Consider the following 27,912-nt stretch of genomic DNA (forward strand, 5'->3'; position numbering starts at 1 on the left):
ATGTCATGTGTGTGTTGTCTTAGGTGCTGTTCCCAGTGCTTCATATCCAGCGGTGGCCTCAGAGAGCAGTGTGGTGTCCCCAGAGGAGAGTGTAAGTCCAGCTCTGTCTTGTTACTTTCTAACATGAAGGATGGGGGTTAACAGGATTTATTCCATTTCTAGACTGCACAGGACTTCACACAGGACACAGTTCTGAAAAACATGAATTCTAAATCCAGTCCATTCAGAAATCCAATGTCCCCCTGAAGAGCTGAATGGGTCTGTCATCTTGGTAAATTTTTGATAGAGGATTTCTGGGGAACTCTCATGGTGATAAACATGTGACCTTCTAATCCTCAGTAGATTGGGCCTTTTTAGAGAGAAAGGAAGTGGATTTTATGTAGTTTAAAATTCTGGAAGTGATCACACCTTTGAAATAGACATTAACAGGAGCCCATCTACTAAAAGGCACTTACAGATGAGGTAAGGATTATGCCCTGCCCAGGCAGATGGAAGCATCCTATTGAAGTTGTGTTAAGTTCTGGGTTGGGAGATGGCTCGGGAGAGGGAGCGCTAGAGGCGCAGGAGCAAGAAGTGGAGTTCAAATCCCCAGGACCCACATAGAAAGCCAGGCAGCCATCACAGCCCACCTGTATCACCCTCACAGAAGGCCAAGCAAGCATGGCAGCCTGCTCTATCACCCTCACAGAAAGCTAGGCAGGCACGGCAGCCCTCGTGTATCATCCATCATAGAAAGGCAGGTAGCCCTGAAGCCCCCCTGTATCACCCCCATAGAAAACTAGGCAGCCAGACAGCCTGCCTATATCACCCTCACAGAAAGGCAGGCAGCCACGGCAGCCCACCTGTATCCCAGAGCTGGCTCCTTAGCCAAAGCTGGCAGGCTAGAGTAGATGAATTCATGAATTCTGGGTTTTGTCAAAAACCCTCCCTCAGTAAGAAAAATGGAGAGCAGTTGAAGAAGACACCTGCCATCAACCTCTGGCCTCCCTACACATGCATGTGGAAACCTGTATACAAACAGGCACATATCCCACATACGTAAAAACACACACACACACACACACACACACACACACACACACACACACACACACACATACACACACACACAGACAGAGGCATGCCCACACGCTAACACCCTCCCCACACAAGAACACTGCACATACACATACACACAACATTCCCGCCCCCCCTAAATTCTGAATTTAAAGAACTTAAGGGCTCACTGTATTGTGACTTATTTATTAAGGAGCAAACTATGAAGACATTCTTCAGAAAGGTGAGGTTTGGTTACTTTATACCCTTCTTTCTTTCTTTCTTTCTTTCTTTCTTTCTTTCTTTCTTTCTTTCTTTTCTTTCTTTCTTTCTTTCTTTCTTTCTTCTTCCTTCCTTCCTTCCTTCCTTCCTTCCTTCCTTCCTTCCTTCCTTCCTTTCTTTCTTTCTTTCTTTTTTTTTCTCGTGCAAGCTGACAGGTCACTTTGGGCTTCTGCAGTTGCTAAGTAGCTTCTCTGCTACAATTTCTTCTGCTTCCCTAGCTTCTCTTAGCTTTTCTTAGCTTCTCTAACTTCTCTTAGTTTCTCCAACTTCTCTTAGTTTCTCTAACTTCTCTTAGCGTCTGCTTTTGCCCTGTATACCCTCCTTTCTTAGTGTGGATGTTATAACTGATGTGAAGTCAGGAAGAGGAGTTCGATTTGGACTCTTCCCGTCCCAGTCACTTAATAAGAATGGTAGGAACTTGGAATCACTCGGGTGGACGTCCAGTGCAATACTGTGTGTGTGCATGTGCACGTGTGTGTGTGCATGTGTGTGTATGCATGTGTGTGTATGCATGTGTGTGTATGCATGTGTGTGTGTGCATGTGTGTGTGCATGTGTGTGTGTGTGCATGCGTGTGTGTGCGTGTGTGTGTATGTGTGTGCGTGTGTGTGTGTGCATGTGTGTGTGTGTGTGCATGCGTGTGTGTGTGTATGCATGTGCACGTGTGTGTGTGCGTGTGTGTGTATATGCACGTGTGTGTATGCATGTGTGTGTATGCACGTGTGTGTGTGTGCGTGTGTGTGTGTATGTGTGTGTGTGTATGCATGTGTGTGTATGCATGTGTGTGTATGCGTGTGTGTGTATGCATGTGCACGTGTGTGCATGCGTGTGTGTGTATGCATGTGCACGTGTGTGCATGTGTGTGTGTGTGCACGTGTGTGTGTGTATGCATGTGCACGTGTGTGCATGTGTGTGTGTGTGCATGTGCGTGTGTGTGTGTGTATGCACGTGTGTGTATGCATGTGTGTGTGTGTGTGCACGTGTGCGTGTGTGTGTGTGTGTGTGTGTGTGTGTGTGTAGGTTGGAGGACAACTTGTGGGAGCTAGTTCTTCCCTTCCACCATGAGGGGCCCGGGGACTGGACCTGTGCTGTCAGGCTGGGTGGCAGGAGCCTTTACTTGCTGAACCATCTTGCATAAATCAATACTTTCATTCTAAGCACAGCTATATCCAAAATAATCGAGTCTAGAAAATCACATTTTAGTAAGTAGTGACTAGTGACTAGTGAAGTGATGTTATAGTTCTGAACTTGAGGTATGATTTAGATATAGAAACATTTATAAAGTGACATAGAAATTATTGTCCTGGAAATGAAGGAATTGTATGTAATCAGAGAAGTAATATCCCAAACAGAGAAGCACATTTGAGCAATTCATAGACTCAGTCGGAAAATGAAACACAGAGAGGCACAGATCTGTTTGCAATACAATACCTAGTTGCAGGATCACTCAGCCATACGTTAGCTCTATTTTCAATCTTTGAAGAACTTCCATGCTGCTTTCCAAAATGGCAATACTGACTTACATTCCCAGTAATGATGCCTACAAAACCCTTCTCATCCTCACTAGTGTCTAAATGTTTTGTGATTTTTAGTCACAGCCTTTCTAACGAGGGAGAGAGGATAGTTTTAAGTTGCTTTCCCCCGATAATTAGTGATAATTAATGACATCAAGTTTTCATACACTTGGTGAATATTTTTCTGTTTTCTTTAAAGAAACATCTATTCAGTTGCTCAGCTTTTAAAGTCAGATTATTTTATTTTGTCACTGTTGAGTTGCGTGCGTTCTATATAAACTTTGAATATTGATCCATCATCAAATGTGTGTCTTGTGGACATTTTCTCCTGTTCTGCAGGTTGTTTCTCTCTCTCTTCTGATTACTCACTTTCTTTGTCGGATGTTAAAACCATTCGTCTGTGTGTGTAGCCTGTGCTTTCAGGATCTTATTAAAAACATTGACCTATACAGACATCTCCAAGAGTTTTCTCTGAGTTTCTCCGAGGACTTTCACGGTTTGGGGTCTTTACATTCGGTCTTTGACCAATTTTGAATTGATTTTTATGTGTGGTGGAGTTTTGTTCTTTGGCATATTAATATCCAGTTTCCCTGAAACCAGGTATCGTTGCGGTTGTTCTTGGTTGTATGTTTTTGGAACTTGCCAAAATTCAAGTGGTCCCAAGGGACTGGACTAATTTCTCTTTGTTCCACGGGTTTGTACGCTGGGTTTGTGTTTGGTCCATGCTGTCTCTTTGTAGTTTGTTTTGAAGTCGTGTATTGTGATCCAGTTTGGTCTTTTTGCTCCAGACTGCCTTGGCTATTTGGGGTCTTTTTCGATTCTGTGAGAATTTTTTATGTTTTTATGAAAATTCACCCGTGTTTTGATGGAGATTTTATTAAACCTGAAATTTCTTTGGGTAGAACAGAACTTTAGCAGCATTATTTCTCGTGGTCCGTGAACATTGGATGTTTTCCCTCCTTGTGCATACACCACTGTCTTCAGTGTTTTGTAATTTCACTGTGGAGCTCCTTCACTTCCTTGAGTAAATTTGTTCCTAGGAATTTTAATTTTCGGTAACTGTTAAGAATGAGGCTGCCTTTGCAACACATTTATTATTAGTTTTTAAAGTACTGCCGGCTTTTGTTTGTTAATTTTGTATTCCACAACGTTGCTGAGTTTGCTTGTGAGTTCTAACAGTTGCTTTGTAGATGTCTCCAGCGTTCATACATACAGAGCCTAGCGCATCACTTGTAAACACATATCGTACACACGTGTAGAGCCACATCATTTGTAAACACGTATCGTACACACGTGTAGAGCCACATCACTTGTAAACACATATTGTACACATGTGTAGAGCCTAGCACATCATTTGTAAACACATATTGTACACACGTGTAGAGCCTAGTGCATCATTTATAAACACGTATCGTACACATGTGTAGAGCCTAGCACATCACTGTAAACACATATCATACACACGTGTAGAGCCTAGCACATCATTTGTAAACACATATCGTACACACGTGTAGAGCCTAGCACATCACTTGTAAACACGTATCGTACACACGTGTAGAGCCTAGCACTTCATTTGTAAACACATATCGTAGAGCCTAGCACGTCATTTGTAAACACATATCGTACATACATGTAGAGCCTAGCACTTCATTTGTAAACACATATTGTACACACATGTAGAGCCTAGCACTTCATTTGTAAACACATATTGTACACACGTGTAGAGCCTAGCACTTCATTTGTAAACACATATTGTACACACGTGTAGAGCCATATCACTTGTAAACACGTATCGTACACACGTGTAGAGCCTAGCACATCATTTGTAAACACGTATCATACACACGTGTAGAGCCTAGAACATCATTTATAAACACGTATCGTACACACGTGTAGAGCCTAGCACATCATTAGTAAACACATATTGCGTCTTAACTTCCCTCCTTCCAGCTTGAACACCTTTTCTTTCTTCCTCTTGCTTCCTTGCAGTGTCTAAGGCTTCCCGTACTGTGCACCTTGCCCTTCTATATTACAGATGTGGCTTTCCACCTTAAAGCTCGTGAACCAACCTCTGCTAGCTTCAAACTTTCTTGCACTGCTTCCTTCCCCTTCTCAGCTTTCACTGACTTGAAGAACATTCAGGCCTTCTTCTGTAGACTGGGGAGATGGGTAAGCAAGCTGGAGGTGGGGCAGTCAGAACGCAGGTATTTACCCAGTACGTCGACTACCTTACTCGTGTGGGTGTGGTTCATGGTGCTGCGGAATTGCTATAGTAACATGAGTGACCCCAGGTTGTCACCATATCAGACACAACAGTGGTAAGAAGCTAAAAATGATTTTCAATTCCGGAAATAGAGCATAGACTCCTAAAGTGAGCGTACTCGTTAGAATAATGAATGCCCCCTGCAGACTGGCTGCAGAGGCTTCCACCTGCACGGATACGGTGCCTGCAGGGTGCAAGAAAGCAAAGGAAAAAAGGACGAGTTGTTTATTTTGTTGTGAATTTGTTATATCCACTTCATGTGGAGCATTAGATTTAATGTGAGTTCTGAGAATGTCTTAGCTATTACCTCTCATGGTCAGTTGTAGGTCTGAGCGCCTCATTTCCCCATCATGGCTCTTCATTATTTTAATAACTTCCTTTTTTTTGTTGAAACTCAATGTTATATCTAGTTCTTTCTCTTCAGTTCTTCCTTCAGTCTTGCCTAATATGTTGTCAAATTGTCCTCAGAGATTTTAGAATCCCTGCTTTACGGGGAAATCTTGGATTTGGCTTTCAACATGGAGAGTGCCTCCAGTTGGTACTTAAACCTTTTGTTATCTTTAAAATTGCAGCTTATGCCATGAAGAAATAGTATCTGCTTCAGGGAAGCTGACACTGTCTATGGGAAGTTGTCTTTCTGGTGGCTTGTAATCTCTCTCTCTCTCTCTCTTTTTTTTAACATCTTGGTCTTTTTCTTTCTGTTTTTACTGCCTTAAACACCAGCTAGGTTTTCAAAACATTAAAAACAACCAGCATTTTTAGGTGTTCTTCAGAGATAAGGTTGCTAAGTATATATGTGTATGTATATATATATATATATATATATATATATATATATATATATATATATATATATATTGGTTTTTCGAGACAGGGTTTCTTTGTGTAGCTTTGTGCCTTTCCTGGAACTCACTTGGTAGCCCAGGCTGGCCTCGAACTCACAGAGATCCGTCTGGCTCTGCCTCCCGAGTACTGGAATTAAAGGCGTGCGCCACCACCGCCCGGCTGCTAAGTATATTTTTAATAAAAATATCAGAAGTAAAGTCTCTGTCCCCCGACTACTAAGTATATATTTAATAAAAATATCAGAAGTGAAGTCTCTGTCCAAGTTTACTGTGATGGAATTTAAAGATATATTTATTTTTAAAAATTGTGTGTGTGTTTGTGTGCATGTGTGTTCATATGTGTGTGCTTTAAGTTCATGTGTGTGAAGGTACCTGTGGAGTCAGAACAAGGCAGTAGGTCATCTGGGACTGGACTTAGAAGTGGTTGTACGCTGCTCAACATGGGTGCTGGAAACCAACCCCAGTCCTCTAGAAGAGCAGCAAATGCCCTTAGCTCTTGATCCATCTCTCCAGCCTCAAGGTGAAACTGAATAAAAAAAAAGGCAGTCTTGTCTAAAATTCTATATAACCAACAACTTTGGTAAGTAATGGTCTTAGCATTACTGAGCAGTAGAAGAATGTACTTACTGGAAAAATACCCAATGTAATAAATGGTTGTGCAATATTAGATTGCATTAATAAAAATATATGATCTCTTTTAAGAGGTGATAGTCCTACCATATCTTAATTAGAACTCATGTATGGGTGCCACACTCTTGAGGTAAAAATTGAGATCATTGGAAGTGTCAGGAGGAGAGGAGCAGGTGACGAGTCGGAGGAAGTTTGATGGCTTCCTGGCATCCGTGAAAGGCCGTCTGCGGCTGTAGTTCACTTGGAGCCAGGGTGCACAACCTTTATCAGTAATGGAACTTATAGAGAGGCAGTTTGGGTTTAATGATAAGATTTTCCCAACTGTGGTAGCTTTTTGGAAGCATGAGAGCCCGCTCTGAAGAGCATGTCTGTTTCTGATGAAGAGCATGTCTGTTTCTGATGACAGCTCTTTAAGCTGAGATGGACTCCCTTTTGTCAGGGATGTTGTAGAGAGAATTCAAGCCCCAGAGGGAATGGGGGTGTGTGTGATCTTCAAGGTTATTTCTTGTTCTGAAACTTGATAGGCTTCTGTTATGTGAGCCATCAGATGAAAAGTGGTACAATGTAGCGGAAAGATAACAATGGTCTAGTCTCAGTTTGGCCATTGGTCACTCAGCATCTTCAGGCTGCTCATGCATCCTTCCCATGTTTCTATATGTACAATGGAGGCACTTGGCATAAATAGGCTCATTTAAATGTGCTGCATACAGCAACTATTACTGTAGTGTTCTAGCAATAACAGTAGAATTCCCTCATTCCTTCTAGATTTATTAAGAAAACTTCTGGAAGAAACTGTGACTACACTCATTTATTCATATGAGTGGATTTATGGATATTTTGTTATTTGGATTATAATTGAATATTAATTTTTTTGCCCAGGTTATATTAGCTTTGGCAACTGGAAGACCTGGAATATTTCTCTTTCTTTTTTTCTTTTTGAGACAGCATCTTGGGCCTTCACTCTGTAGCTCATGTAACTCACTATGAGGCCCAGGCTGACCTTGAACTCATGGTCATTCTCCAGCCTCAGCCTCCTGACTGTGGGAATGTAGATATAAACTACCACAACAGCTTCTTGTGTGTGTGTGTGTGTGTGTGTGTGTGTGTGTGTGTGTGTGTGTGTGTATGCATGTATGTGTAATTTCTGGGATTGAACCCAGGGCCTTGAAGGTGTTAGTCAGGTGTTTCCAGACTAGACTTAGGTTTTAATGTTACAGAGTGCAACACAAAATTTGTTGTGGTTTTGACCAATGGCAACTAATGTTTAAGAAATGACCTTTTGAAGCTGGTGTAGCATCATTACAGAACATTCCAAGTTATCTGAAAAGATTGTTGCTCTGTTAATTTTTCCCTAATACATATTTATGTGGCAAGATTTTCTTCATGTTGCTTCCATTAAAATAACATATTTTAATGTGATTAATTGAATACAGAAACAAACATGAGAATTCAGCCATCTTGCATTAAGCCAGACATTCAAGAATTTGCAAAAATATAAACAATGTCACTCTCCCAATATTTTCAGCTTCACAGCATGTGTTACTGATTTTTGTATGAAATTTGCTTACTCTGTTGTTATTTTTATTTTTGAGATAGGGTGTCACTATGCAGCCTTGGCTGGCTTGGAACTCACTATGTAGACCAGGCTGTCCTTGAACCTGCCTGCCTCTGCTTCCCAGTGCTGGAGCTAAAGGCATGTACCACCATGCCCAACTACTCTGTTGTTTTGAAATGAATTAGTATATGGTTTTCAAATGTATCTTTTGAAATTTTTGTTGGTAAATATTTATAGTTGTAATACATATTAATAAAACTTTGAGTTGCTGAATTATTTTCAAGAGTCTGAGGTGTTCTTGGACCAAAAATGTTCGAGAACCATCCCTGTAAGCCACGTTTTGATAAAATTATAGAATGTTCAACTATTTTCTTACTCATCTTGATAGTTTCCTGTGGAAATCTTCTTGCTTTTCCTTGTCAGTGTGTGCTGAAAGAATATACAAGTGTATAGGGATTATAACATTCACTTATATCCTAAAGGTTACTCAATTTACTGTAAAATTGAATACTACATAAAACGTCATCGTTAGATGCAGCGTCTGGGACTTTAAGGGTAATCGGTAAATATTTATTGACTGAATGAATAAACACTGGCATTTATTATTCTTTCTAAATCCAGATCAGCAATGAAATCGAGAAGGTGACTGAGGAGCCCGCACAACCTGCTGTGGAGCAGATAGCTGAGTTCAGCATCCAACTTCTGGGGAAGCAATATAGCGAAGACCTGCAGGACCCCTCCAGCGCCCTCTACCGACTCCTTGTTGAAGAGTTTATTTCAGAGGTGGGGAACCTTTTAAACGTCTTTATAAGAAATATCTGTTGTTTGTTTGTTTGTTTGTTTATTTATTTATTTATTTATTTATTTATTTATTTATTTTAAACATGTGCATTATAGGAAACAAACATCACCCGTGTGGGTGGTTCATTTGATTGGATAACATGATCCTTTGTTGGGGCTTAAGTTTCTTGTAACCACAACATGGCTTGAAAGTAAGTTGAGGATCCAAGCTGACCGTCTACTAGCTTCCTAGGGTTGCAACTTAGCCACTTCATAAACTGTCGTGAAAAGTTCAGAGAAAGGTCAGCTCTTTCATAGAAACCTCTTTCTACCCCTTGACAAGTAAATGCTCTTTGTAACTCACCACAGCCAGGGAAGAACAGGTTCTATGCTTTGATTTCAACTTGTCAATGTTTGGAGAAATTTCTGAACAGCTACGTACTGCTTATCTTTTTTTTTTTTTTTTTCTGGAGAGAACATTAGATTTAATTTCTTTAAATTTTATCATTACTTTTTTTTTTTTATTCTTAGTTTGGATACTTTTAAGTAGGTAACTCACAGGTAAGTGTGTGCAAAGTTGAGAAGCCCTAGAGGAAATGTGGAAATAAATCCCTTTGTCTCTGCCCTCTGGCTCTGGTGAGATTTTTTTTTTTAAAGGGATTTTTCTAAATAACCATGTGTTACACCATGCCATTACTTACCTTCTGAAAGAATTCTGGATAGAATTTGGACTCCGGATTCTTCCATTAAACGTCAGCCACACCTGGTGCCCTTCTAGTGTGTCTTTGTTCTTACGTAAAATCGCCTTGAATGTCATCTACCCTTCTATGTGATAACCGGGCGCCCCGTTTCTTCCTGTTCATTTCTTTTCCGTTCCTACTTGACTGGCTTCTCCTTGACCAAGTTTGTTAATTCCATTACCTTGGCTTAGTTTCCTTCCCTAGTCATGGTGTCCAGATGGGAAATAAAAATATGCATCTGTCAGCCAAATCGCCTCATTGCGGCCATCAGACAGTAGGAGGAGTGGAGGCCAGACAATTCATTTTCCTAACTGTGCAGCCAAGGTGCAGGGCTGTGTGGCATGCGGGAGAAATGTCAGCCAGGCCAGTGGCCACCTGGCATCAGACACTGTCTTGAACTGCCTGTCTGGTCCTCCCGCCTGGATTAAGGAACCTTTCATAAGCCTCAGTGTTTCGGTAAACAAGCACAGGAGTAACTGGAAGGGTAAAGAAAATCTAATAGACACTCTGAAAGGTGTCCTCTCCGTAATGACTTCATGAGATACGTGGCCACTGAGGTAATCTGAGGCTGATGAATGGCCTGGGCCAACCATGAGCCACCCCCTTCTCCGTCTCTGGCTAGCCTCTGTACAACTTTTACCTTCTGACCCAGAGTGACATGTGTTCTGATAATCATTTCTTTCTGTGGAAGGTTCTCTCGTCTGTCTGTCTGTCTCTGTCTGTTGTGTATGTGTGCTTCCTTCGGGACGTCCCGAAGGAAGTTGCCATTCCACCTACTGTAAACTAAACTAGCCCCTTCCGCTCTCTCCTTTCACGGTAGAGTCACACAGGTTGTTCCCTTGTGCTGCCTCCTAAATAACATTGGAAGACAGGGAAGTGGAGGCCTGCTTAGCAGGGAGGAGGAGGTTCAGACACCATAACTCTTTTTTTTTTATGAGGGTAGAAGTGAGCGCACGAGAGAGCCTGGTAAACCTGAGGCCATACCAAGTTTGACAGAAAGGGCTCAGGATAGTGATACCTGGGAGGGTCGGAGGAAGGCAGCACAGTATCAAGGTAGTATCTCTACAGTGCTTCTGCAGGCTGGTGCCAACTGTTTGCCTGTCGTGATGCAGATAAGTATCTCCACCTTTTAGGTGAGGCTCAGGAGGCCAGAACTTGTTCACGGTTAGTTCAGCCTCTAAATGAGCAGAACGTAAAACCAAGTCTTCTGACTGTGTATGTGCGCGCGCATGCGTGCATGTATGCATGCACGCGTGCGTGCGTGTGTGTACGGTTCAACCTGCATGTGGAGGTGAGAGGGCAGCCTCAGTTTTTGGTTCTTGCTTTATACCTTGTTTGAGACAGGGTCCCTGTTGTTTGCTAATGTGCCTATCAGGCTGTCTGGCCTGCTAGCTCCCAGGGATCCTCCTGTCTCTACCTCCTGTCTGCAGCACGGAGATTACAGACGTTCCTCCTGGTATCAAGCCTTATGTCAGTTTCTGGGGATTTGAATCCAGGTCCTCACACCTGCATGGCAAACTCTTCACCTATTGAACCATCTCCTCAGCTGTCCATTTGCCTTTCAAAGTGGTCCTTCCTTCATCCTGTACAAAGACTCCTTCAGACACTAGAATGAGTTTTTCAGTTTCAAATGTATCATGAGGCAGGAGAAAAAGGAAGGAGAAATGTAGTTCAATGGGCAAAATATGGATGGCAGTGTTAGACAACCATCCTTGAATTCTTCATTCTTAAAACAGGACAATCTTCAGTGAACCAAGAGTTAAAAAAATCCTACTCCCTGACGTTACGAGGGACAGGTTAAAAGCAACTATATGATCATGGCCAGAGGAGCTGCCATCTTAGCGTCTCAGTTTTCTCTTTTATAAAATCAGGATAATGTGCACGTCTTGGTAGTGCTTCAAAGATTCAAAGTTAAATTGCAGAGCACCAGATATAGTGGTTACTTAGTAACTTGTCCCTGTTCCTAATGTGAGTGCTGATAAAATGAGATGGTTTCCTGCACCATGGCATGTGATGACTCAGAACACCTATCTATGTTTGAATCCAGGAGATGCCCAGTCCCAGGCCTAGGCTCCCTTGGTGATAAGGGCATTTTGCAGTTAATGGGATGCTTTCAGCTACGTTCATTCTCATGTTCAAAGGCTGATGTGGTGGAAAACAGGGCAGGTCTTAGCTCCACAGAGGAAAGCTGGTGCACATTCAGTTGGCCAGCTAATGCATAGCCTTGGACTTCGGATTCTTACTTCTGGGATGTCCATCTGCTCTTATCCTGCAAGCATTTACTCTTCTGTATAGCAAAGCAAGCTCTACAGGCAAACGCTTTATGAATGTGACTCCTTTACTGGTATGTGTGTGTACTTGTGCATGAGGTCCACACACATCTGTGTAGAGTACATACTCATGTGTGAGTGTGTATATGGATGTCGAGTGTTTCCCTCAGTCACTCTCCACCCTAATTTTTGAGACAAGATAAGTTCCTGAACCAGGAGCTCACCAATTCAGGATGACCAGCAAGCCTCAGACTGAGATCCTCCTGTCTCTGCCTACCCAGCTCTGGAATTACAGACTTTTGCATGTGGATTTTGGAGGTCAAACTCAGTCCAAGCACTTTCCTGACTGAACCATTGCCATGGCTCCTTGAGTTCTCTATTTTTAAAACAAGAAGATCTGCAGTGAACCAAGATTTTAAAAAATGCTACTCCCCTGATTTCATGAGGTTGTGGTTAAAAGCATCTTCCCAGAGAAGTTTCTAATGTTCCCTAACATTTCCACTTTTCTTGTTTTGGCCCTGTCCATCTGGTGAGCCACCTTTGGAATTATTATGGATTAAATGTTAAATTTTGTTTACATACATATTTTTATATAACTGGATTATTTTTAGACTCCCAGTCCGGCACACTTTTTCTTTCTTCAGTCACTGGGGTCATATGGACAGATGTGGCTGCACTTTAAAGACTTGGTTATTAAAATCAGCTCTCACTGATGTGACGCTCATAAACTGATGTTTTAACCAGCAGAATTATCTGCCCATGGCTTCTTAATCTCTTTTGTGATGACCAGTCTGTTCTGGGGGTAACTTGGGCCTTGTAGACTCTTTTTGAATGCTGAGTGTATTTCTAGCTCTCTTGTGGTGTGGGGACAGAAAACAGATGCTCTCAGACACATTCACACTTAGAAACAGACACTTGACTTTGCCAGGGTACTTGCTGGGGCCAGATTTCCAACTGGAACAGTAACACTTAAAAATGCTGTTATACAAATACTATTATAGCTTCTTTTGAAATCAATTTTGCTTTTGACACAAAAGGAGGAAAATGTTGATTTAACTAATAAGAAGTATGCTTTTTATAAATTAAAAAATCAAATTAAAACACATTAAAATCATTAAAGATAAAATGAAAAAGAAACAATGATGATATTGTGGTAAACACTATTTTCTAACATTGTAAACTTTTATCTATGTGTACAAGTTCTGATAATTGTAAGATACAAGTGTGCTTTTTGTTCTGCTCTTCAAAGCATTTGAAATATTCTTTTGCATAATCTACATAGTTATCATCTTTACTTTTATGTTCTTAACAGGTTGAAAATGCATTCACAGGGTTACCAGGATACAAGAGCATCCGTGTTCTTGAATTCAGGTAAAGAGATTCGCTCTAAGAATGTACGTGTGCAATGCTGCTCTCTGTCTGAATGGAGTAGTCTGGTGCTCATCACTTATTTTCTAACAGAGTGCTATAACAATGTTATTTGTGGTAAATTAGTACTTTAACCCTAGTTTTATACTGGCGAAACTGAATTAATGAGAGCCAGATTAATGTGTTCATGGAGATGTAGCTCGGTCTGCAGTTGGACCACAGCAAGCACCTAGGCTTTGTGCTGACAAGTTATGCAGTTCTTATTTGGCACTGGACCCTGGAGTCAGACTAGAAGCAACTTCAGGCTTTCTCTGCTGTCAATCCTCAGGGCAGACACTTCCAACCCCCTTTTCCAGAGGAAAAACAGGTTAAAGGAATGAACTAGCCCTACTATGGACAAGCAGCTCTCACCTGAGGGTGGAGGAGGAATTTTGAAATGAAATAGCTCATATTTGAGGGTTTGCTCTCAGACTCCATGTGAGAGTCTTTTATTTGAGGGCCGGGCAATAGCTGTGGCCCAGCTGTTGGATATAGGGACGTAAGTTGGGGCTGTGTTTCATGTTCTCAGAAGGACTTGTGGGGGCAGCGATCACAGCAAGAATTTGTGCAGACCTTATAGTCTGCCTGTGTGTGTGTGTGTGTGTGTGTGTGTGTTGCCCAGTTTTCTTCTGCTAAAGAAACTAGAACAGAGAAAGTTGAAATCATTAACCCAAGGGCACACAGCTACCTAGTGCAGAGTGGCTCTGCATGTTACACTATCCACTTGACCTCATGCCACAACAGCCCTTCCAGTTGAGCCTCTGTGTTTTCACATATGCCCTCCATGATGACTAGAATGAAGGCCTTTGAGGAGCTCACTCATTTGGTAGCCTGGGGCACAACATGGCGGCTAGAGCCATCTTGTCTAGCTTGTCTGGCTGGGAAGGCTGCCTACTCACCTTGGGCTGGATGGCTTTGTGTGGATTACTAGATCTTGCCTTTTCCTCTGTATAAAATAAATTCACCTGTGAGTCCTGTTTTGCTAAAAATGCTTTTGCAATACTTTGGAAAATTAGTAGTGTCTTTGTTCTTTAGTCTCTTTACATGCAAGGTGGATATTAGCAGTCCTTAATGAATCTTAATGAGGATTAAGTGAATGAATTTTTGTAAAATGCTTAGCATAGTTTCAGACATAGGAGAAGTTCTGTTTTTTAGAAGTTTTTATTATTTTGTGTATATTGCATATGACTCTGTACCACATTTGTGCACCTTCCTTCCCGCCCCAAGGCTAGAAGAAGTTGTCAGATCCCCTGGGACTAGAGTTACAGTCAGTTGTGAGCTGCCGTGTAGATGCTGGGAATCCAATCTGGGTCCTCTGGAGGAGCAGTCAGTGCTCTTAACTGCTGAGCATCTTTCCAGACCAAGAAGTTCTCTTTGATGCCTGTTATATAAAATAAACAAAGGCTAAAGCCATGCAATGGACCGTAGGCTAACTGGTCTGCCCTTTACCGATGGTCTTAGTACAGGCGCTTAGTACAGGTTATATAAAATAACAGCTGTGCAATGGACCATAGGCTAACTGGTCTGCCCTTTACTGATGGTCTTAGTACAGGTTATATAAAATAACAGCTGTGCAATGGACCGTAGGCTAACTGGTCTGCCCTTTACCAATGGTCTTAGTACAGGTGCTTAGTACAGGTTAAAATAACAGCTGTGCAATGGACCGTAGGCTAACTGGTCTGCCCTTTACCAATGGTCTTAGTACAGGCGCTTAGTACAAGTTATATAAAATAACAGCTGTGCAATGGACCATAGGCTAACTGGTCTGCCCTTTACTGATGGTCTTAGTACAGGTGCTTAGTACAGGTTATATAAAATAACAGCTGTGCAATGGACCATAGGCTAACTGGTCTGCCCTTTACCAATGGTCTTAGTACAGGTGCTCCTAACTACTGAGCCATCTCTCCAGCCTGCCATTCCTGATTTTAATGCCAGCAACTGAAGTCCTCTGATGATCGGCCAAAAGTTGATCTACAAAGAGATAAACCACATTTTTAAGAAGTATTTTAGGGTAAATTAAAAAAAAAACTAAAAATCCTTGGCTTTAAGATGGCTTCTTTCTTCACCTTCATTTCCTTTTTTGAGACAGGGTCTTTCTATGTAGGCCTGGCTGTCCTGGAACTCAATATGTAGACCTCAAACTCACTTTCTTTTTGTTTTTTAAACTTCTAGCACACTGTAGATCTGATTTGGTGTAAGTATTTCCCATAAGAAGACATTTCAAATACGATCAGAAGATGTGATAGAGAACGTGTACAGTGGTGAATGATGTGACAAGTATAAAAATAATTGAACTCTAATGCATACTTTTGTCATTTTCAGGTCCCCTAAGGAGAATGGCAGGTAAAGGTCCCTTTCAGTACTTTCTGTGTTGTCAATTGTCTGTATCCAGTGCTAGGGTACGGATGAGCATGGCTGAGTTCTCCAGTCTCTCCTCGTCTCATTGTGCCACTGCTTATGGATTAGAAGGTGGCCAACTACAAAGGCCATGATAGATATTCTAACCTTTCAAGGCCATGAAGTCCCTATTGCAACTTCTCAACGCCGCTGGGTGAAAGTAGACACAGGAAATGCACTGTAAGCTAAAGAGAGCAGCTGTTCCCTAGTGAAGCTTGATTTATTCACTAGGAGTGTGGTACACGCCTGTAATCTTAGTCCTTAGGCCTAAGGCAGGATGATTGCATGTTCAAAGCCAGCCTGGGTTGCATAGTGAAATTCTCTGTCCAAACAAAAGAAACTTGCCAAGATGAAAATCATTTTTAAAAAAGAATTCATTTGTTTTTATTTTATGAGCAGTGATTGGTGTTTTGCCTGCATGTATATCTGTGTGAGGGTGTCAGATTCCCTGGAACTGGAGTTACAGACAGTTATAAGCTGCCATGTGCTGGGAATTGAACCTGGTTCCTCTGGAAGAGCAGCCAATGTTTTTAACTGCTGAGTGTTGTGGGATGTCTTTCTGTATGCTGTGACTATGTGTTGCTCTGATTGGTTGATACATAAAGCCATTTGGCCTATCGCAAGGCAGCTTAGAGGCAGGCAGGAAATCCAGGAGAGAGATAGGAAGAAGAAAGGCAGAGGCAGAGGCAGAGGAGAGGCAGAAGAGATGCCATCCCGCTGTCCAGGGAACAGCATGTAATGGCACACAGGTAAAGCCATGGAACATGTGGTGTCATATAGATTAATAGAAATGGGCTGAGTTTAGTTATAATAGCTAGCTAGCAAGAAGCCTGCCACATGCCATGTAACTGATAATTAAGTTTACTTGGGTCTGAGCAGCTGCAGGACCGGGCGGGACACAGGAAAACTTCCAGCTCCAGCCCAATGAAAACCATTTTATGAACACTGAAATAGGAGTTTCATAGACATTATGCTGAAGTTCCCTCATAGGCTATAGATGATAGCTGACTAACTAGTATTTTAAACAAGTTAATTTAAAATAGGAGTAAAACCCATTAGCAAACTTACTTCAAGTCCTTTGTGCCATTAAATATTCAATCAAATGAACTTTAAGGTGCATTTGATGAAGGTGATATCATTGAATTTTATGATAGTTCATTTGTAAAAATAGCTGTTCTTGAACTTTTAGAAAGCACAATGGAAAGACACAATCAATACCCCTTTTTGAAAGTTATTAGTTTTGTCCATGGATTCTTAATTCTTTAGAAGCCTGGTAAATGCAAATGGAGTCTGTGAAGCAAATTCATAGGCTAACTATACAAGTGTTTAGTGACTACAGAAACATTCCTTCATTGTACAGTCAGCTCAGCATCTTTGACTTCCATATCTGTGGATTCAACCAACTGCTCATGAAAACATCACAACAAAAAACAAAAGCAAAGATAATAAAGACTGTTGTCTGTAGTGAATGTATGCAGACTTTTTGGGTTGTTATTATGCCCCAGATAATAAAGTGTTTATATATAGCATTTATGTTGAGAAGCATTCTAGAGAGGATTTAAATCATTAGTTCTCAACCTGACCCACAGGAGTTACATATCAGATATTTACATTATGATTCATAGCAGTAGAAATATTACAGTTATGAAGTAGTAATGAAATAATTTTATAGTTGGGGTCACCACAACATGAAGAATTATATTAAAGGGTCATAGCATTAGAAAGGTTGAGAATCACTGGTCTAAAGTACATTGGAAGATGTAGTGTCTACTCCACTGCATTTGAGGGGCTTGGACATCATGGAATTTGGCATACACGGAATGAGGGAGGTTACTGGAATCAACCCTCAATAAACGCATAGGGCTGACAAGAATGTCTTGCTTTGAAAGGACTTTCTGATCTTATTTACAGTATTTTGACAAGTATTTATGAAATGCCTTGTTATTGGGCAAACCCCATGCATAGAGAAATAAATAACTTTTGGGTTTTGTCTTTTAGGAATGCATAGGGTGATGATTTTTTTTTTTAAACTTTATCTTCTTAATGCCCTTGTGGTATAGTAAAATGAGGATTTGTATTTGTTTCCTTTTGTCTAGTGAGGACATTTTGTCTTAGAGAGACAGATTGTCTTTTTGGAAGTTGCACATGACTAGGAGATGTCAGATTTCTTGACCAATCAGAATTTGGATTTCTGTGCTTTTCACGATTGTAGCCTGCTCTGCAGTATGTATTATTGCTACAGTGCTGAGGTCTGGACATGTCCAAGAGATCCAGCTGTTTAGTTACTTCTTCTTAGGGTGATCAGACAGTGGAAACAACCCTAGATCTTGAGGTTACCCGTAGTATTGAAAGGATGGTAGTCATTGGCTGACTTCTAACAGTCCTGTATACAGCTCAGAAAACAATTAAATATGAAGTCACTACATTGTTATAGAATGTTAGCTAAGGCACAGTTTCCAAAACTGTCCAGTGTTATCAGGTAGTATCAGTCAATTGGTTGAATTTATTTGTAAATTTGATATGCTGATGTTCCGAGGTGTGCATGAATGGCCGTGTAGAACAGAAATAAAGAATATACACTCTGTCCTCCTTTGCCACCAGCATTTAGATGCATGTGAAATTTTTGATTTGCTTTTTATTGTGTGCAATCCCCACTTATTACACATACTGAGTAGGACCCATTTGAAAGGAATAGATAGTATGTCAATCTGGTGAATCCACATCCTAGCTTCAGCTTCAAGATTTGTAAGCACGCTCTTTCTTTCTAGAAGAAGCATTACTAGAGAGGCATTGTCTGAGTTCCCCTGAAACACTCTACTCTTATTTAACTTGAGTGATGATATATAAAATATATACACCCAAATAGCTGATCGGGGTATCTGGGCTGAGAGAATAAGGGTGAACCTCTCTTCCATATGATTGATGCCTAACTGATGGGTTCCAGGGTGACTCACACTGAAATGTACCTGGTGCCACAGTGGTCAGCTACCTCAGGTTACTACTGAGTGTGGGGCCAGTACAGCTTTCTTCAATCAGAAATGTTCTGTCTACTCTCGTATGGACTTCCTTGGTCTCTTGAAATTTAAAAAAATTTCCCTCATCCTGAATGGTCTTTGCACTTTATGGCTTACCAGAATACAGCCTTCTTGGGTCACAGTGATGTTCTTGGCTTTAAGAATGCATGGTTTCTTGGTATTGCAAGTATTTATTTGAATTCTTGTTCCTGGATAAAAGCATGATAATAAATTACAGTATCTTTCTGAGTCATTTTATGTTTCTTAATGAATTTATCTTTACTAGACAAGTTATGTTATAGGAGACATATTATCTTTAGATGAGCAATGCAAATACTGGGGAGGCAAAATGATATTTTGGCCGGGCGGTGGTGGCGCACGCCTTTAATCCCAGCACTCGGGAGGCAGAGCCAGGCGGATCTCTGTGAGTTCGAGGCCAGCCTGGTCTCCAAAGCGAGTGCCAGGAAAGGCGCAAAGCTACACAGAGAAACCCTGTCTCGAAAAACCAAAAAAAAAAAAAAAAAAAAAATGATATTTTGTTAGTGAAGTTCAAGGTTGGTAGTCTAACACAGACTTCCTGATTTGCGTAGGTTTCTCATGCAAGAACATTTCTCATGATCTCTCCTTTATGTTTAAAAGCGATGCAAGGCACATGCTAGGTTTCCAGTAAATAAGTGCTTGACTATTTTTGCCCAATTTTTCACACAATGAGGAAGTAATTTGAGTTCTGTTAGGCACAGGCTCCTCTTCTTCCTCCTCTTCTCCCCGCTTTTCTTCTCTCTCCCCCTTTTCTTCATTGTTACCATTCTTTCCTGTCTTAGAGTCATGCTGACACTACAAGAAAGGTTAATAGGTTGTACAGATACCGTGAGGAGGAGCCCAGCTTTCTGGATATGCAGATGTGATCTATCCCACCAGGCTTGCAAAGACTGCGGCATCCTCATTGAGTTGTGGATGGTCCAGAAACAGTGTCTCTAAACGAGTACCAAGAAACAAATGTATGAAGAAAATAGACTTTCTCTGCAGGGTAAAAGTTGTTCCTTTTATACTTAGGGACAGAAAATATTTCAGCTTAAGAGATGAGTGTAACTAGAGTTTTCCTACCTGGCCCACAGTCAGGACAAATCTCTATCACCCACCAGTCCCACAGCCGCTCAGACTCGACCAAGTAAACACAGAAACTTATATTGGTTGCAAACTGTATGGCCGTGGCAGGCTTCTTGCTAACTGTTCTTATATCTTAAATTAATCCATTTCTATAAATCTATACCTTGCCACATGGCTCGTGGCTTACCGGCATCTTTACATGCTGTTTGTCATCGTGGCAGCTGGCAGTATCTCTGACTCAGCCTTCCACTTCCCAGCTTTTCTCTTCTCCTTGTCCCGCCTATACTTCCTGCCTAGCCACTGGCCAATCAGTGTTTTATTTATTGACCAATCAGAGCAACACATTTATTCTGAAAGAAAAATTTTAGGTTAAGTGTCAAATTCTAGCAAAGGTAACTATATCCTTCATTAGATGAGGTGCCATTTAAATGGCAAAAATTCAACTTATCTGTTTATATTAGTAATAACATCAATCATTTTGTCGCTTTTGGAAGTATTTATTGAGGTACTATGAGCTAGGCATTGTTCTGGATGCTTGGAATGTGTTATTCTGATGTTTGGAATAGTAATTGTGTCTGTCCAGATGGCAGGAGAGATAGAGCATGACCCATGTTGTCAGTGTGAGAAAGAACCCCCACCAAGGAGGTGACATGTAAGCGGAAGCATGAAAGCAATAGTCAGGTGGAGGAGGTGTGTGCATGTGTGTTCATGAGCATGATGAGATGTGTGGACTGGGAGGAAATAAGCAAAGAGAAGGCAGTGGGCAAGCGAAGATCCGAAGGTGATCAGTATGTGGCGCCCATGGTCTGCCAGTATGTCGAAAGACCAGAGGTTCCCAAAGAGCAATTGGGAGTGTGACATGGTAAGTTTTGACCAGAAGGTGTCCTCTTATTGTTTTATGCCTTGAAAACATCACATAATTTCTTTCCTTAAAGAGAAGGATCAAAAATTACTCACAAATTAACATTTTAGTCTAAAACATTAAAAGGCTAAAAAAAAAATAAAAATAAAAAAAAAAGGCTTTAGTTGCTTGAGGGATTGAGGACATGACACTTTCACACATCATAGTAGCTTTCAGTCACATTCACCCCCTTATGCTCTCTTGTCCCCCTCTTATTCCCACTAGCCCCCTTCTACCTTGACGTCTTTTTTATTTGCAATATGGCTGAAGGTCTCTTTATAGGAGTATTGGTTATCACTTTTAAGAGTCCTAAGTTACCGTTTAGAACAGGAAGCTTGTCAGATCTGGGAGGAAAACAATATTGAAAGGACCCAGAATTTCTTTTCTTCAATGTAATCAATTATGGTTTTCCTACGTTAATGGGGGAGTGTTGAAGAGGTCTGGTTACTTACAGGCATCCGTTACAGACTAGAGTGTCACCTGCACTGCTCAATCAGCACTGGTCCAAACTAGACAGTACTGACAGGAAGGAAAGATTTAAGACCACACTGCATGCTTCCTAAACCACAAAAGACAATTCTTTCCTATTGATCTTTTTAAAATGGGAAATGCACCTACCAACTGTGTGATTTTTGCATTGGCTAGGTCATGTATTCTTTCCCCATAGGAAAATCCATGAGTTACAATCAAAAATTTCTTTTGCAAGCTGAAACTCAGAGGAAGTTGAGTGATGTGAATGAGCGCTATCATCAAACCAGGGCAGGTTGTTACATTTGCCTTTAATCGATGGGGATACCGTTAAAGAAGGCCCAATACACTGGTGCCTGTGCAAAAGTACAACTCTCCCCTCGAAGAGGATAAGAGAGTTAATTCTGGAGTCAACTATGAGTGACTCTGTCCTAGGAACACAGGTTCATGTTACCCCGAATTCCATGTTCTGATGTGGTAAAGATTTCATGGAGTTTTATGGTAACAGAATAAACAGTAACAGAAGCCACGTTAAGTACAGTGACAGAAACACGGATAGGTGGGCACAGAAAAGCAGGGAATCTCAGCTGTAGTCCTTAGATGGTGTCTGATGGCATTTTTTTTTTCAAGACAGTGTTCTCTGTGTAATAGCCCTGGCTGTCCTAGAACTCTTTTTGCAGACCAGGCTGGCCTCGAACTCACAGAGATCCTCCTGCCTCTGCCTCCCGAGGACTGGGATTAAGTCTGATGGTAATCTTAGTCTTTGGGTAGTGGAAGCTGCGGGTCTGTTTGCACAATCCAAAGGATTTATCTAATAGTCACAAAAATGTTAGTTCCCACAGGGAGGATGATAATACATGTCTATTAATGGGACTAAAGATGGCTCAAGATAATTTACTTCTGGTCTTGCAACATTCCAAACTTTCCCCTCATTAAAGTCCTAATCAGCTTATCGGCCTTTCTGAAGGTTCAGTAAAGGTGATGTTCATTCAGAGAACTCATTCAGGGAACCTTGTTTCATGCTGGTCATAAACTTTCCACTGAACATAAATTACTGGCGACTCTTTCCACGCAGGATCCACAATGCCATCTTCTTTCTATTGATATTTTTCTTTAGATATGTAAACAGCTTGAATACCTTTTTCTTCTTATATTCAGACAAGTCTGTAGTTGGAAGGTTTCTCAGTCCCCCAGGCCCCCACAGTCCTGTGGCCTGCTTATAAAATAATCACTCAGAACCTTATATTAATTATAACTGCTTGGCCATTAGCTCAGGCTTATTACTGACTAGCTCTTACATTTAAGTTAACCCATAATTCTTATCTTGTTTAGCCACGTGACTTGGTACTTTTTTTCAGTTCTGCTTTGTCATCTTGCTTCCTCGGTGTCTGGCTGGCAACTCCCAACTCTGCCTTTCCTCTTCCCAGAATTCTCCTCGTCTGCTTGTCCCACCTATACTTCCTGTCTGGCAACTGACCAATCAGTATTTTATTTATCAACCAATCAGAGCAACACATATTCACAGCATACAGAAAGACACCTCACAGCACTTCCCCTTTTCTGTCTAATCAAAAAGGAAGGTTTTAACTTTAACATAGTAAAATTACATATAACAAAATAGTTATCAAGTAGGAATTACAATTATAATATCTAGTCCATTTGTATTTGGCAAAATTAAAGAAAATATTCTATCCTATATTTATGAGTCTAAAGTTTCATATCTAATTTATCTTTCATACAACCAAGGAGAATTATAATTATAACTATCTAGTCTTCAACTACATCAAAGACCCCAGAAGGATATAATATTACCTAAGTAGACAGAAAGAGCATTGCAAGCAACTTCCAAAAATCTAGAATGACAGAGACAGCTGGCTGCCTGGACAATCACCCAAAGTTCCTTTGCAACATTGGGGCATCCATCTTCAGCCTATAGGCCTAGAGTCTCTCAGTCACTTCTCTCTGTGTCCCGTAGAATATCTGGTAGTCTCCTCTGCAAAGCAGGAACCTAAAGGACCACTTGCCTTGTTTTGGCAAATTCAGTGTCATTTTTCCATGGTCTTGCATATCCAGTTGATACAACATTTTTTCAAGAAGTCCAGGCAAGAACTTGCCCAAATGGCCATTTTGTGCCAAGAAGAAGATAAACTCCGTATAGATTGTCTTTGATGCCCATCCTCCCCTCTGAAGTAAATCGGTGCTGCCAGGAGCAGACATGTCTCATTGTCCAGAATGTCTTAAGTTTTTAAAACATTTTAAATGCCATATTCTGTAGGTCTTTGTAGTGTTTGAAGATTACCTACCTAACTGAAATATATCTATGTATACCTAGAAAACTTAACAAACATGACTATAAGTTTGATTATCATGGATGACTAATTATTAATCTATACTTCTTAATTATACAGTTTCAAATGAGCTGCACACACATAATACATTAAACAAGAGTAGAAATATATATACAGTATAACAAAATTAACTTTAAATTTGTAATAAACTAAAATCTGTAGCAATGTAAAACATTTTACACAAGTTGTTGCTCTTTAAAAGTAGAATCAATAATCTACCATTTTATCTTTTCATATCTATAATATTCCTCCTTTTCTTTTTTAGAAAGAGATTGTATTTATAATCAACCCCCTTTAAATAAAAATAAACATTTATGAACAATATTTTGGGAATTTGGGCGTAGCTTCTCATGCCACTTCCTGCTGAAAGAGGGCACTGGTAATCTTATGGGGATCCTGAGAAAATTAAGAATTATAGTTAAATCTTGGCTGTAGCATCTGTGAGGATGGATTGTTTCAGCCAGTTGCTTTGAAGCTGATTTGGATGTTGGATGATCTGGACCTGTGACCGTGGCTTACCGGTACTTTACATCTTGTTTCTCCTGCTGGCAGCTTGCAGCGTCTCCTTCCTCTCTCTCTCTCTTGGATTTTCCTGCTTGACTCCATCCTGTCCTGCTTTATTTATCAACCAATCAGAGCAACACATATTCACAGCATGTAGGAAGACATCCCACAGCACAAGTCTAGATTTCTACTCATATAATAGACACTGAGTAACTCTCAGTATAAATTGCCAAGCTGACTACTAGGGCTAGAAACTTAAGGAGAGAGACAGGCAGTCACAATAGCAAAACCTTTTTATAAGCACATGACAACTCTAATCAAGTAGGCACACACTCTATTATGTGTGTATATACTCACACACATATGATATACGCATACTCATATCTATATATGTGCACATAAATATTTAAGTAATTTCATGGGAAGATGCCGCCTGTTTTTATGTTTTGAGTTGGGAGTCATTTGCTGCCATGGGATGTCTGAAATAGATATCTTCCGTTGTACATATGGTTTGAGCAGGGTTTTTGGGGAAGGTAGTTCTTACCTCCAGAGGTATCTCGTATACCAGATGTGAGGGCTGTGTGAAGAGACAAGCTGGGGGGCAGCGTGGAGACTGACACAGAGAATGCTGGGTAATAGTTTGGTCCATGCTTACTTCAGAATGCAGGTGCTGAAGCAGAAGCCTGACTCCACCATATCTCCATGGCAAAATTTTAAGAAGCCTTTTGACGTCTTTAAAACTTTCATATTGTTTCCTTAGCAATATTCTGAAAATGATAAAACTTTTAATAAGCTTATTGTGAAAACTAAATGAGATAAAGGCATAGTGAGTGCCTAGCGTGTTGAGAGCACTTAAAAACTCTTAGTGTTCAGTTGTTAGACGCCTGGGTGAGTGAGTGGGCGAGTGACATGTCCAGGAGACATGTTCCCATTGGCTTTCCAACTCTATTGTCTCACATCATTTCTTCAAATGGCTAAGAACATGTAAAACAATACACCAGGAAACAAAAGGAATTTGCTCTCTCTCCTTTATTCCACCTTCTTTTCATTTGCTTGTACGATGCCTTAGGGAAAAAGCTTACTTTGTAAATGTTGTTTGTTAGTATGTCCTACTGTTTCATTTAATTCATTAACAAAGGAATCATCAAAAAGAAAAGAGACAAAAGAAAAAAGGAGCAAAAAAGCCTGTAAGGATTTCCAAGTTAAATATAGAATTAGAAAGTGTCAGAGGGTTGTAAAGAGGTCAAAAACCATGTCATGGCGGCCTTTCCACTTTTGTCTTAGATTTATTGAACTGTAAACTCTCCGACCTGCCACTCAGAAGTAGATCTCCTGAAAGAGTCACATAGCTGTCATTCTAGAAAACATTCTAGCCTGCTGTCTGTCTGTCTATCATCTGTCATCTATCTATATTGAAATAATAAGTTGCTTTATTTTCAAATTTAACTTTTTACCTAAAAGTGTGAAAATTTTTTCTCCTCAGTAAATAGCTGTGGTTTAGTATCTAACTTTTCTGGTAGCAATAATAAGGAAATGTGAGAAAAATTTTATATTCTTTTGGGGAAGTGTTAGAAGTTTTTTTTTTTTTTGTGTGTGTATGCATACATGCATACCATACAATGTATAGATGCCAGGGTCAACTTGTGTGAGCTGGTTCTCTCCTTCACACTGTGGGTCCAGGGATTGAACTCAGATCATCAGGCTTGGTGGCAAACTTCTTCATTGGCTAAGCCATCTAGGCAGATCAGGATATCTTTTTTTAAAACAGAAAGCACAAACTGTAACAAGACTTGATGCAAGAAACATCTTTCAAAGAGGATAAAGATATAGGTCATTCTGGAGCCATATATAAATTGACTATGGCCTGGGAACATAGGTTTTGGTTGCATCAAATTCCATGTTCCAACATGACAGTAGTTTCATGAAGTTTTCATAGTATTGGAACAAAGAAAGTCATCAGTTGGCATATTTTAAAAATACAATGGTGGAAATATCAGGGAGGTGGGTTATGGTAAAGTGGGACATCTCTGTTATAGACCCTCAATGTTATCTTAGTTTTGAGATTGATGGGAGCTAGGGGTCTGTTTGTATATTCCAAAGGATTTATCCTAACTGGTGTTAGGTGACAATAAATGGCTATTAATTTGGCTCTGGACTTGTAACATCCCAGCCTCTCCACATCACTGAAGTTCTGACTAGTTTACTATAGTTACATCTTCTGTCCAGTAACTGTTGCTCACATAGGGAAAGCAGGGAGAAGGGAACTAGTGAGAAGAAAGGAGTTGGCTTTGAAAGAGAGGGAAACAGTTCCAACTGTGGGGCATGAAGAGCCTCCGATGCTGTGGTAGGGTTCACTGTGTGGCTTCCTTAACTCTTTTCTATTATTAGAGATATGACCCTCCATTCTCTGGGGGAGGGGGAGGAGGTTTTGATAGAATCCATGCTTTCTCAGACTCCCTCTCTTGGCCTAATGTTGTCTACAGACCCAAAGCCCCTTTCTTGTGCCTTCTTAGCTGGACCGAATCTGTTCTCCTGTCATCCACAGTGGGATAGACGTTCACTATTCTGTTACCTTCAATGGCGAGGCCATCAGCAATACCACCTGGGACCTCATAAGCCTTCACTCCAACAAAGTGGAAAACCATGGCCTGGTAGAGCTGGATGATAAACCCACCGCTGTTTACACAATTAGTAACTTCAGAGATTATATCGCTGAGACGCTGCACCAGAACTTTCTGATGGGAAATTCCTCTTTGAATCCAGACCCCAAGTCTCTCCAGCTTATCAATGGTGAGTTTGAATATCATTCCTGACATCCTTACATAGTTTCCCTTTCTTTTTTTTTAATATACATTATGTTATTACAAATTTAAAAAAAAAATAAAATGCAGCATCCTCTTGTCCAGATGGGAGGTCCGGGCATAGTTTTCCTTTCTTTTTCAACATGGTATAGTAAGGACTAACCCCGCTAATATATATGGTTCTACACTTTCTTAGACTGCACAAGACAGGACCCATCCTGATAAATGGAGCTTCATCCCTACAGTCATTTGGGGTAGATCACTTATGGGCTTCCTGGCATGTATCTCCACAGAAGGCCACAGAGCAGGAACAGTGGAGAACAGCATGACTGTTAGAAACAGTCTGAAGGGATGGGGACAAAGTGTAAGAAAAGGAAAGCAGAGGCTGAAGATACAAATCACAGCAGGCTGTGGTGTTGCGAGGCAACCACAGAGTGAGCTGTTGAGAAGGCCAGTTGGTTAAGGCTTACCAGTTGGCGGAAAAGAAGGAACCATGGAGGAGAGCTAATGCAAGCTGGCTGAAAGAGCCAGACATCCAGCCCAGAAACCTCAACACTAAGTTGACCTTCTATAGCTGTGGAGATCCCGTCATGGGTCATAATGAGCAGATGGAGCTGGGATCGTAAAGGAGAGGGAGGCCACTGTGGGTTTGGAGACTAGAATGGTCTTCCCGTCACCCGGGGCAAAGCTCGCTTTCTGTGCTGTGCCAGCATCATCCATCAGAGACAGAATTCTAATTTATTTGCCGTTGTTGTTTATTTTCTGTTTGCTTTGCCACGATGCCTTCACTTATGGGTTCTCAAATCTTTAAAACTTCCAGCACAATGTATTTTGCTGAAGTGAGAAAATAGAAAAAAATGTAAGTTGCTAAAGTGGAAAATGAGAAACATAATGATGCCTTACAATTATTTATTTATTTATTTATTTATTTATTTATTTATTTATTTATTTATTTATTTATTTATTTATTTACTTATTTGAGTGTGCGCACACCACAGTGTATGTGTGGAGGTCAGAGGACAATCTGTGGGAGTCTATTCTTCCCTTAAACC

General features: G+C 40.7%; 1 protein-coding gene across 1 annotated transcript in view; it reads left to right on the plus strand.

Moving 5' to 3' along the window:
• The window catches only part of Impg2 (interphotoreceptor matrix proteoglycan 2), a 67,609-nt gene that overhangs the window by 24,388 nt on the left and 15,309 nt on the right, over nt 1–27,912 (plus strand). The window contains exons 7-11 of the mRNA XM_052740891.1: nt 24–91; nt 8,745–8,906; nt 13,226–13,284; nt 15,643–15,663; nt 26,605–26,849. Of these exons, the coding sequence (XP_052596851.1) occupies nt 24–91; nt 8,745–8,906; nt 13,226–13,284; nt 15,643–15,663; nt 26,605–26,849 (555 nt within the window). The remainder of the gene's footprint in view (nt 1–23; nt 92–8,744; nt 8,907–13,225; nt 13,285–15,642; nt 15,664–26,604; nt 26,850–27,912) is intronic.

The sequence above is a fragment of the Peromyscus californicus genome, unplaced genomic scaffold (assembly GCF_007827085.1).
Source record: "Peromyscus californicus insignis strain IS unplaced genomic scaffold, ASM782708v3 Scaffold_16__1_contigs__length_79575227, whole genome shotgun sequence".
Taxonomy (NCBI): Eukaryota; Metazoa; Chordata; class Mammalia; order Rodentia; family Cricetidae; genus Peromyscus; species Peromyscus californicus.